Below are 13,379 nucleotides of genomic sequence, written 5' to 3' on the forward strand. Positions count from 1 at the left end.
ACTCATTTCGCACAGCAATCATTGCATTGGTTTCAGTATCATCTGCATTTGCCATAGTTGTACAAACTTTGGTGGTAGGGTTACCACGCTAAATAACAGTGGATTACCTCCCTTCACTTCTTATTATTTTGTATATGTATATATATATATATATATATATATATATATATATATATATATATATATATATATATATATATATATATATATATATATATATAATTTATATATGTGTGTGTGTGTATTTATTCAATTTGGTATAGTTATATATATTATATATTTGATATAGTTATATAGTTATTATAATATAACTATAGTGATAATATAAATACTTTCTCACCTGTAATGAACCAGTAGCATAAAACCGACATACATTTGACAGTTGCTGTACTGGTGAAATGTATTTATATAGGTTAAAATAATGATTCATTAGTAATTCACTAATGAATTTATTAAATTGACAAAAGTTCTATATAACTTTTTACCTCATATTTGCAAGATGATAATGGCGATTTGTTTTTTAATTTCAAGTTTGCTTTCAAGACTGGTCTGTACTGAACTTGAAAAAACGACTTGAAATCAAATTTTTCAAGAACGAATTCATTTCAAGTTTGATTCTTGCATAACACTTTAGTTAGACTTCAGATTTGAAGTTAAGTTTGCTTCTTGCATTCGGAACAGATATTTGCTTTTTCAAGTTGGCTTTTCAAATCTAACATAAAAACGGCCGGTTTTCAAGTTAGACCAACTAATCTCAAATAATAACTGGATTGCCTTTTATCGGAAAAATTTTTGAAGTCAGTGTTGGCCTACCAAGATGGCGGCGTAGCTTGCCAACGGCAAAAACGGTTTTTTGATTTTTTATACAGAAGTACCGTATAAAAAATCAAAAAACTATAAGCGTAATCGATAAAGATAAAATTTTAAACACAAATACTTTTTTTTTTAAAGAAATATAAGTTTTTAAAATTAAAGTAGGTATATGTATATATGTATATATATATATATATATATATATATATATATATATATATATATATATATATATATATATATATATATATATATATATATATATATATATATATATATATATATGTGTGATAAAAGTGCATTTTTGAGTAATTTTGTGAAATAACTTTAATCAGTGAAAATAAATCATTATCAGTTATAACCGAATCAAACATACGATGAGTTAGTTTAGTAAATACTTTTGATAAATCAACTGATCTCAAAACAGCACTTGCAATTGCATTTTTTGTTCCTATATCATTAGGCAGGTTACTATCTGTTGATACAAGAAACCTTTGGTAACATCTTTCAGTTTCTTCGCATGCCAAAACAACACTTTTGCTTGGTTTAACCAAACCCTCTCTATTAATTTTATTTTTAATAAAATGTTATAAATTTCACCCACCTGTGAAATGAAAACTTTTCTTTTGAATTGTGATTACTGTTTTTGATCCAATACTATTTTTCATCAAAAGATGCTGCATAGTGATAATATAATATAAACACCTGAATATTTAATGGTGCTGTAATACACACCGATCTCAAAATGTTATTACTTTGAGATCAGTTTTTGTAATATTACTGTGTTAAAGTAATTTTTTTTGTAATATTGACTAAATAATTTAATACAAGATAAATTACTTAAATATATACTTTTACATAGTATGTAAACATGTAACATACATATGTTACATCTTTACATACAATGTGTCACGGCTGTTTCAGGCGAGCTTCTCGGCTGTTTGTTATTTTTGGAAATATTTACCCAAGGGGTGTAAATAAAACCTCTATAACTTTTGAAATATTAAAAATAATTTTAAAATTCGCTAAATTACGAAAATATCTTTTAAAAATGGATAAATCATTTAGTTATCAAAACTAAATGTTTTTTAGTTTTTGAATATAATTTCAAAGATAAAATTTATTCCATTACAATTTTGATTTTAGAATATTTAACCTAAACATATTTAAGCCATAGCATTTAAAAAAGTAAAGCATTTTTATATTTATCAAATTTTGTTGTTAATAAATAAAGAGGTTATAAATAAATAAAGACAAAGAATTTATACTTCATTCTAAACCAGAAGAACAGTTGCTCAACTCTTAATTGTGACAATAACTTGTACAGATTCTTAAATTAGTAAACTACATTTTAACACCAATTTTTTATATATGAGAATTATATTCGATTCTTTAACCAGAGCAGAGGTAGGTAGAGAAGTCGTGCCACAGTGGATTAACTTCTGATGATAGTAATCGAGTGGCTATCTAATATATAAAACAAATGAAAATAAATATTTTAAACAAACTAAACAAGCATATCAGATCATACCTAACAAACATACCAGTTGCTCTGTTCATAAGTTCTTAAAACAGTAAGCTTTATTTTTATACCAATTTGATGCTAGATTTATATTCCATTCTTTTTGTTTACGAAAAAAAAAGTTATAAGCATAGTCCTAAAGCTTTTTAATGCGGTTGAACTTCTATTTGTTTTATACTTCCATCATCATATAAACAAAAAACCAACCTTTTTTTTTGTTGCTTTTTTGAATCATTACATTTATCATATTTGCTGTTCATGTAATAAGAAAATATAATTACAAAAAAACGTTTACATAAAAAAAGTGGATTAATAAAATCGGGTAGGATCTCAAAGAAGATACTGATGACTAAAGTCACCGCATTCTTTTCATAGAGCCTCTATAAGGGCTCTACAAGTTAAGAATAAAATAAAATTGTTAGAATACTATGTACAATTGTTAGAATACTATGTACAATTGTTAGAATACTATGTACAATTGTTAGAATACTATGTACAATTGTTAGAATACTATGTACAATTGTTAGAATACTATGTACAATTGTTAGAATACTATGTACAATTGTTAGAATACTATGTACAATTGTTAGAATACTATGTACAATTGTTAGAATACTATGTATTACTCCAATACAATAAAAAGATAAAAGCTTTCACAGATATTTTCATTAAATCAAAAAAGTAAATAGCATCAATATAATTTTCGCGATAATCATTCGATATACTGACAAATTCTTTTAAATTTAAAAAGTGAAAAATTTAAAAAAATTAAATGTTTACCTAGTTTGAAAATTTCATTTTTCATTAAAAACTTAAAGGAGTTAAACGGTTTTACCGTACTCTTTGCTTTTTGAAAAGTGTTCCATGGTTTTTATCCACGGTACGCTATTCCGTATTCAAAATACTTGCTAATAATTCTTGGCAATTTATAAGTATTCCATTAGTTTATTCTAATAGAAACTTTAGTTCACATTTTTCGTAAATTTATCATTAAAGTTTTATGTAATCAAGCTTTTATTATCTTTATAAATGAAAATTAGTTGCTGGTAAATATTGATTTACCAGCAACTAATTTTTGGATGATATTAAGGAATTATGCAACATTCATAGATTGAATATGCAAAACTTAATGCTTGTAAAGAAAGTAAAAATTAGAGATTTAGATGATGTAATTCCTGAAGATACTCTTCAAATTTTGGTACAAACTGTTTAATGTTGAAATGCAAAGTAACAGCAAACAAATTTCTAAAAATACTCTTGAAAAAAACATTCCTATATAATTTTTTTTCTTATTTAATTTTATTCTTTTCTTCTTTTATACTTGATTTTAAACATTGTTTGTTAGTTTTTATTTATTACCTTGTAAACATATTTACATAGGGTGAATAGTAAAATTATAATAATATAATAATATATTTGCACTTTAAAAGATACTAATAATCAACAAAGCTACTGACCGGTCTGTTAGACCAGTCAGCAGCTTTACTGACTTCACCAATGTTTAAAGGAGAAATTAACAGCGACAAATTAAAGAATACGTAAAACAATATTGATTTCTTAGATGCTTTGATTTCTTTGAAATAAAAGATCTAAGAAATCAATATTGATAACAATGAGGCTGAATATTTTGACATTATTTAGCAAAAAATTCCTCAAACTTACAAATAAAATAGTTTTAAGTTTTAAAAAAATCTAAACAATTCACGCCACCTTTCTTGGGAGTTATTCATCAATTACAACACGCAATTTTCAACCGTTTTTGACCCCTTACCCCCTCCCACCTCCTCATCACTACACCGTAACTCTTTAGTAACAAGTTCCTTAGATTTCGACACAAAACCACTTATACCTTCCAACCAAGTGCAAGTATAAAAAAGAAGAAAAAGATAATACTAAGAAACGGTGGGAAAACCAACGACTAAAGAAATTTATAAAATTTTATATCCTTGTTAAGAAATCAATTTTTACTTTGAGTGGTGGAATTAGTACAATTACTATACTTTACAGAAGATTATATGTTCTATATACGCTTATATAGTATTTTTATTGAAAAACATTTGATAAATCTCGGGTATTTTGTCGGTTATTTTGTAAAAGTACGACAAAGATATCAGAAAATGTATTTATTTCTTATGAGGGTCCGAGTTAATCGAATTCCCTCCTTATACGAAAAAGTATATACTAAGAAATAAAAGTTTATGATGTGAGGAATAATAAAATTATTCGGTAAGAATTATGGAGCCAAACTCTGAAGCTGGTAATAATATAATCTTAGCTGCAACAAAGTCGATTTTCTTTCTATATTGTTTTCTTTAACTTTTTTTTTAAATCTTTTTTATAAAGTTAATGATTATTCTTAAACATCAAGTTTCTTTCTTCGTTACAAGGCTCACAAGTAAGTTTAACAATTTCTGATAACTGGCTTAATAATTATCTCCAATTGACAAACATTAAATTGAATAATGAGGTAACACAGGTCATCAAAATTTTTTTTTTTTTGTAGAGCAAGTAGTTCATTTTTTGTTAAGCATTTCTCATTTTGATTTTAATTCATTTTTCACCATTACGTCAAGTTGTAAAGATATTTGAGTTCAAAGCTTCATTATTTGGGGTAAAATCTCTAATCATGTCAGAAAAATTATTCAAAAGTATGTCAACCTGGATCTCAAAAGTATGTTAACCCGGATCTCAAAAGAATGTCAACCCGGATCTCAAAAGTGTGTCAACCCGGATCTCAAAAGTATGTCAACCTGGATCTCAAAAGACGCATGTTTTCAGAGAGATTTTAGAAATCATAAATATTTTTTGACAAAAAAAATGTGTAAAAAAAAAGCATAAAAACAAACGAATTTTATATTTAGAATCTCTATGAAAACACGCTTCTTTTGAGACCCAGGTTGAGATACTTTTAAATAATTTTTTTTTTTGACAATATTAGGGATTTTACCCAAAATACTAAAGATTTGAACCCAAATATCTTTACAACCTGAAGTGATGGAATCGCATATTTGAAATCAAAATGCTTTACAAAAAATGTACTGCTTCCTTGACATAAAAAACAAAAAAAATTGTTGACCTGTGTAATTAAAATATATTATGTATTATTAAAAACAATATTCCTGATTTATGTGCCTTTTAAAGGGAGGCGGAAAGGAGGAGCAATTAACAATAAAGATAAACTTTAACAAGAAAAAAACAACTTGTTAATAAATTAAGTTAAGAATTAAAAACTATTGTAATCACAAACAATTTTCAACGGAAACGTATTAAAATCTTATTAATATGATTTGAGGATGTTCAAATTACGTAAAAGTTAAAATACATTAAATTTTTGAAAATAAAAAAAAATATTTTTTTTTCTTTTACGTTGCACTCTACGCGCGAGTACGCATCATGAGCGTTTTGTATTGCTGGAAAATTTTTTCTCCTGAAGTAAAACTTTTGTGTAAGTGCTTGTATTTGTTTTAAAATTTTTGCATAAAAAAAAGACTAAGCTATTTTGATGAATTTAATCATTAAATATCTTATTAAATTATAGTGAACATAATTCTAAATAAAATGAAAAGTGTTCTGAAATAAAAGTGTTTTCAATTTATTCACGAGCGGGTGATTCAAAATAAAGGTTACACTTTCGCACCGAGCTTTAAACCATTTTTAACTTTATGAGTAAAATGTTAATTTTTTACAAACATTATAATAGGCAATAAGCATCTTAAAGCGTTTTTGAAAAACGGCTTTAGTACGATACAGTTTTATACAGTTCGGCTCTAGTATTTTGGCTGAAGAATAATGCAGTAGTATGGTTGAAGTATTAAATAGTTCGGTTGCAGTATTAACGGCTGCAGTATTATGCAGTATTATTCAGTATTATACAGTTCCTAAATTATTTTTTGAAAGACCATCGTTTCGGTTTTAAGTTAAAAGGACAGCGAAAGTCCTAATTTGATAAACACTTTGCATTGCGTTCTCTCAATTCAAAACCGGTATAACACGAAGAATTATTAAGTTTCATTTAATTAAAAAATGGAAAATGATAACGCAATTAAACACTTATTAAAACAATGTGAAAGTTGTTATAACCCCATACTTGAAGTGCATCCTTTATGACGTTATTTCAATTGTAAAAAATACGTTTTCAAAGATAAAAAATGCCGTTTAACGAATTTTAATCCAATCATGTAAACAATATATATCTCTTAATTACTCTAATCTTTATCTTATTGAAATAGAGTTGCGTATTCAATTGAGACAATGCTTAGAAACTTGTTTGTAAACCAACGCAGATTTTTTAAGCTAAACAAAAAATAATTGGAATAAGGAATTTATGGTAATTTATGTTTATTTCCCTTTAAATGAATTTTTAATGTAATTTTAATAAGATTTTTTTAAGCGCAGAACGGATGTGTAAGCTTTATTAATAAGTTTGCTAAAGATCAAAACATCAAGAAAAAATTTTGACGTTTTGTGAGAAAAAGTTTTCGGTATAATGTTCGAATTACAATAAATAAAAATGATTAAATTTATGAAATTTTATTACTTAATTTTAACTGATAGAAAACAAATTATACGATATATAGATTTGTATGCACACACGTACGCATAGGTAAATATAATATATATCGGCAAATACGCATATTTATATGTGTATTTGTTGTGTTTTTGTGCGTGTCGCAAAGACTGCATAAACTTTAATATATATATATATATATATATATATATATATATATATATATATATATATATATATATATATATATATATATATATATATATATATATATATATATACATATATATCTGTGTGTGTGTGTAAATTAGTAAAAACACTATTTTATTATTGCTCTGTTCTTTAAGAACATTGAGCACTCTATTTGTAGAATACACTTACATAGTTTATATATATATATGTGTTTTTAAATTTTAACAAAACATATTTTTTAATGTTTAAATTGTTGTTTTAATCTTTTATTGATTAAATTTCAGATACCATTAATCTTTAAACTATCATGTAATATATATCAATAATGATCGTTGCTAATGATGCTAGTTTTTAAAATATAATGTAAATACAATTTTTTTTTAATTTTTGAATTTCTATATTCAATAGTAAACTTCTTTATAAAATTCGGATATCATTGTATCAACGTCAGTTCAATCTTATTCTGAAAATTCTAAAGTAAAACTTGTTTTAATTGAATTCTTTGAGAACAAGTATTTTAGGCAACTTTTCAACATGTAAAATATTTTTATTGATCTAAAGTTTTTTTTTTTAATTTTTAACCAGGAATGATTGAAAAAGAAAAACAGCAAAACGCAAATCACGTCTTATCGAGTTTTCCTCAACACCAGTTTCTTAATATACTGCTTCCGTCTGATCAAACTTCAAAACCAAAAAAAGGAGAAGTATTCAATAAAACATCTTTATTAACATTTCATCAGGTAAGGACAATCAGTTTTTTTGTAAGAATTGAGAAGAAATTTATAATTTTGTCATATGGCTATTAGGTTGAGTGTCATTTTTTAAGTTATCATGTTTATCATATCGTAGCTAAAAACGGAAGTAAATAGCAAATATTTTACAAAAAAGTAGTTTTTTGTAAAAACTTTATGATCTAATGCTCAGTAGACACTGAGCATTAAATCATAAAGTTAGTTTTTGTAAAGTAAAGTATTTTAAAACAAGTTGTTATTTAAAAATTAAAGTTTTATGAGTTGCAAAGTTAAAGTTAATTATATTTTGTACTGAAATGTATTTTCCTCGTTTTGGAAACGTTTTTTTTTTTTGGGGGGGGGGGGGGCATTTTTATACAATTTATAAAACAATTGTGCAAAATTAAAAGTGAAAATTAATCGTTTACTCAAATAAATTTTATCATCGCTCTTTGATTGTGATCAATGACTAATATCGATGAATCGGTAGGTCAATTAAATATTGGTGAATCGGTAGGTCAAATACTTATTGATAAATCGGTAGGTCAAATAAATATCGATAAATCGATAGGTCAAATAAATATTGATAAATCTGTAGGTCAAATAAATAACGATAAATCGGTAGGTCAAATAGTTATGATAATAGTCAAAAAAAAGATTTTATGTTCTTTAAGTTTTTATCAAACAAGCATCCCTTGGACCGTAATATAGTGATTTTTCTAATACCCGCCAAAAACCATAGTCATAAAGATAGACCTACATCTTTTGACTATGGTTTAACAAGTATTAAAAATTAACAAGCTTAAAAATTATTATGTTGTGAAGCTTATTAAAACAAATTTGGCGCAATTCATCGGAATACTATTTTTTTCCGTCACTAAATAAATTTTGTAACCGTGCATTCCACTAGTTTCTTGCTTTTAGGTCATTTTCAAACTAATACACAAAACCTATAATTAGTGAATTATACTGTTATATAGCATAATAAATTTACTTCAAAACAAAAATACATGAGTTAAATTTTATAAATCAACTTTAACTTATGTTGACAACGTACACGATAAATTTTAAAAGTAAGCCTACTACTCTTTTACCGAAAATGGAAACAGAAAAAGCAAATACTTTTAATCAACTGTTTAACCAACTTATGACAGCAGCGATCTAATTCAATGTAATCTTGACAACATAGAAAACAATTTAACAATTAAGCAAGAACATTTCTACACCTAAAACAAAAGATAATACCAATCCAAACTAAAACAAAAAAACAACAACAAATGGACCATTGATGTACAATATCGATTTTCAAGATGATATTGAAATCGTTTTTTCAAATGTTTTAACAATAATGGTAATTAATTCTCGAGAGCGTTCATTTTCTTACTTGAATATTATAAAAAAAGAAGAAAAAACCACAATTGATTTTGTCATTTGTTCGTCCCCACATCAGCGGATGGCTAAGAGCCCCATTCAGGGGCGGATCCAGACTATTAAGTAAGAGGGGGGCAAAGTTGTTGCTTTTTTAATGCTTCTGCAAAACGAAATTTTATTATGAAAAAATGTTAAATTCACAACTGCTTTCATTCTGCGAAACACGATGGGTTAAAAGACATGATGCTTTGCTGACGTTTATTGTTGAGCTTCCACAAATAATTGATGCACTGGACAATGCATCTAAATGGAATGGCAGAACATACTCATCAAAAGTAAGAATTTTATTATTATCAATTAGAGAAAGTAGTTTTATTGTGTCTTTAGGCTGTGCAGTAAAAGTGTTCTCCTTAACAAATGGGCTCAGTCAGTTTCAAAAAAAAGTTTAGATTTACATAAAGCAAAAAATTGCATGAAAGACCTGTTAATTGTTTTAAAACAAAAAAGAGAAAACTGCGAAGAAATGTTTAAGGAAATTTTTAGAGCCGCAGAAAGAAACAATAGTTGAAAAAGATTGTAGTTTTACCTACAAAAGAATAGTACAACGACAGACACGTCGTGAAAATATACCTTCAGATACAATGGAAAAATTTTATAGGCAATCAATTTATATCCCTCTACTTGATGCGTTGATATTGGACATAAATTCACGTTTTACTAATGAAAATTTACCATTTCTTCAAATCTATACTTCGATGCTAAAAAATATTATTACACTGAATCATAAAGATATTGTTGAAACTCTTTCTGCAATCAATAATATCTATGGCGTCAATCTTGGATTTAGTATCCAAAACTTACCTGCACCTGAATTTACATAGGAAGTTGAACTATGGCAGCGTAAATGTATAAGGATGAAAGATGAGAGAGGAATCACATCACTACCTACTGATCTTTCTGTTGTTTTTGATTTTTGTGACCAGGAGCAATATCCATTCACTCACAAGTTGTTTCAAATTATCAAGCCATGTCCTGTAAGTGTTGTCTGTGCTGAACGTAGCTTCTCAACCTTGCGAATAATTAAAAATTGTTTGAGAACACAAATGACAGAAAACAGACGAGTTGGATTGGCCTTACTTAATGTGCACAGAGAAGTTCCAGTAAATGTTGAAATTGTGATTGACCGTTTTGCGAAGTCGGGAAATCGTAAATTAGAATTTGTAACATAAGTTGTTAAAATAATCATTAAATCAAGTATTGTTTTTTTATAAAAGACTACAAATACTAAATACAAAAAATTTTTTTTTTTATTTATATAGGGCGGGGGGGGGGGGCGATTGCCTTATCGCCCTCATTATGCCTTAATCTAGCCCTGCCAACAACATGAATATTTATGATATTTGTAAACTGATGACGACAAATTTTTTGTTTAAATAGTATTTCTTTGAATATCTGAATCAAAAACGTATATGAAAATACGTATGAAAAAAATACGTATGAAACAAATACTTTTTCATTAGTGTTTATGTAACAGTTATTGTAGTATAAATATTTCATTAAATGTTTTTACATCCATTCAAATTGGTCATCAGTAAAGTGATGAACTAATCTGTAACTGATAAATTTAAATAACTGTTGTTTAAAAATTATTAAAAGTTTAAGGTTTCATGCGTAATTTTTACATTCCTTTTGACGGAATGTAAAAATTACGCATCCCACGGTCATTAATAATAACAGCATTTTTTCTCTTTAACTTTTGTGTTAAATATTTATATTGCTGTTTTAAGTTTATAAAAGAAAATATGAAGAAATTTTATCAAAATAAGAAAAACATATTTGGACGTTTCATTATTTTGACCTCAATAGTCGTAGAACTTTTTTCTCAAAAACCGACCTTAACTTTTTTTTTTTTTTTTTTTTTTTTTCTTCCTCTGTTTTAATATAATATAAGATTTTACAACTTCGTAATATAAAATTTCAATAAATAAAATAAGTAAAACAGATAGGGGCTCAAAGAAGATGAGGATGACAGTACGTTATCGCAATCTTTTCATAGAGCCCCTATAACAAGATTTCAAAAAAATATCGTAATATGTTAATGCGTAATAAAATTTCAATAAAATATCGTAATAAAACGCGTAATTCGCTAATAAAATTGATAAGCAACCAACAAAAGTAGAAATAAAACAAAAACAGATTTATGAGAAATTATTCAAAGTATGATTAACCAAAAACATTTCTTATATTTTAAAAATTTCTTTTTTTGTTAAAAACTTGAAGGAACTTAACGAATTTACCGTGCCTTTGAATCCTTTTTGAAAAGTATTCCATACTTTTGGACCTCGATATAGAATGCTGTACTCTGAATATTTGTTTATTATCCAAGACAGTTTATATGTGTTGGACATATTCGCTCTAAGATTATACCTATCATTTTTATTTATTTTAAACTTGTTATTAAAGCTTATAGGAGAGATATTGTGATTATAACGATACATGAAAATTAAATGCTGGTAGATATTAATTTCAAACACATTCATCATTTTCATATCTTTCATTAAGGGCTTAGCGTGTTCACGCCTATTTTTTGAGTAAATGATTCTGCAGGCATGTTTTTGTAGACTATAAATTTTTTTAATCTTTGCCGCTTGAGTACTTGCCCATGAAATGTTTGCATAGCTGATGAAGCTATGAATTAGCCCAAAGTAGATTAATTTAAGACTATTTTTATTGACGTAGGAGCGAACTCGATACATCAAACCTATTATTTTGGTGATTTTTGACTGGATATATATTATATGTGGAAGCCAGGATAATTTTTCATCAACAATGATTCCTAAGAATTTTATATTGGATTGCTTATTTACTAGTTTATCATTTAGAGATAGGTTAGGCAACTTGAGAGGAAGATTTTCTTCTTGTGTTTTTTTGTGAAATAGTATATACTTTGTTTCCTCAGCGTTAAGTGAGAGTTTGTTTGCCTTAAACCAGTTGTTTACTTTACACAGTTCAATATTCATGTCTGCATATAATTTCTTGATATCATTGTTGGTGAGAAATAAGTTTGTGTCATCTGCAAACATGACCGAGTTCATTTTTAAAGATGCATTACAAAAGTCATTTATATATATTAGAAAAAGAAGTGGACCAAGAATCGATCCTTGCGGGACTCCACATAAGACATTTAATACTCCAGATTGGACATTATTTACATATTGTTTTCTGTTTGTAAGATAGCTTTTAATCCAATAATAACTTTTATTTATTATTCCGTAATGCCTTAATTTATCTAATAGAATGCAATGGTCCACTGTATCGAATGCTTTTGATAAATCAAGAAACACTCCTAAAGTAAATTTATTATTTTCAAAACCATTAGTTATTTGATTTACTATTTCAATGATTGCATGCTCTGTAGAGAGATTTTTTTGAAAGCCAAACTGATTTGGGTAAAAAAAATTGTTTTTAATGAAGTAATCATAGATTCTATTATAAACTACACGTTCGAAGAGTTTTGAAAATACAGAAAGTATTGATATAGGCCTGTAGTTTGTAATGTCAGAATGATCATTACATTTGTATAATGGAATTACTTTTGCCAATTTAAGTACATCCGGAAATATCCCAGAATTTAATGAGAGCTTAAGTATATGAAACAGGGGTCTATTAAGACTGTGTTTGTTTGCAATAACTATATCACTAGATATCTCATCAAATCCTGGAGCCTTTTTTTTTTTTAAGGAGGCAAAGGCTGCCTCTAATTCTTCATAGCCTAATTCATAATCAAGCATGGTAACGTTATTCGTGTTTTTAAGATAGGTTTTAAATGATACAGATGTTGGTACAATTTTATTTACAAGATTTGGACCAATATTTGTAAAATATTTATTGAATTCTTCTGAAATTAGTTTTTGACAAAATATATCGTTATTTTCAATAACAATTCGTTTAGGAAGAGAAGGTGAATTTAGTTTTTCTCTTCCCATTATGAGATTAATGATGGACCATGTTTTTTTGCTATCAAATTTGCATTTGTTAATTTGATTACTGTAATATTTTTTTTTTGCATTTTTAATGAGATCTTGGTAAAAAAATTTATAATTTTTGTAATTTTTTTCATTATTATTGTTTCTATTTTTCAAAAATTTATTGTAAAGTTTTTGCTTTTTTTTTGAGCACTTTAATAACGATTTATCCATCCACGGATTAGCAATTGCTTTTGACTTAATTGTTATTATCTCTT

At 26.7% G+C, this 13,379-nt stretch overlaps 1 protein-coding gene across 5 annotated transcripts in view; it reads left to right on the forward strand.

Annotated features, from left to right (window-relative positions):
• The first annotated feature begins 5,570 nt into the window (after positions 1-5,570).
• LOC101236772 (transient receptor potential cation channel subfamily A member 1) overlaps positions 5,571-13,379 on the forward strand; it is a 103,134-nt gene continuing 95,325 nt past the window's right edge. The window contains exons 1-2 of one of the 5 annotated variants that reach the window (XM_065793163.1): positions 5,571-5,780; positions 7,620-7,774. In XM_065793163.1, coding sequence (XP_065649235.1) covers positions 7,622-7,774 — 153 coding nt within the window. In that variant the 5' untranslated portion in view covers positions 5,571-5,780; positions 7,620-7,621. Of the gene's footprint in view, positions 5,781-6,466; positions 6,939-7,310; positions 7,398-7,619; positions 7,775-13,379 lie in introns of those variants that run through there. The other 4 variants (XM_065793162.1, XM_065793164.1, XM_065793165.1 and 1 more) reach the window with 4 other exon arrangements.

This window comes from Hydra vulgaris, chromosome 03 (genome assembly GCF_038396675.1).
Source record: "Hydra vulgaris chromosome 03, alternate assembly HydraT2T_AEP".
In the NCBI taxonomy this organism is placed as follows: domain Eukaryota; kingdom Metazoa; phylum Cnidaria; class Hydrozoa; order Anthoathecata; family Hydridae; genus Hydra; species Hydra vulgaris.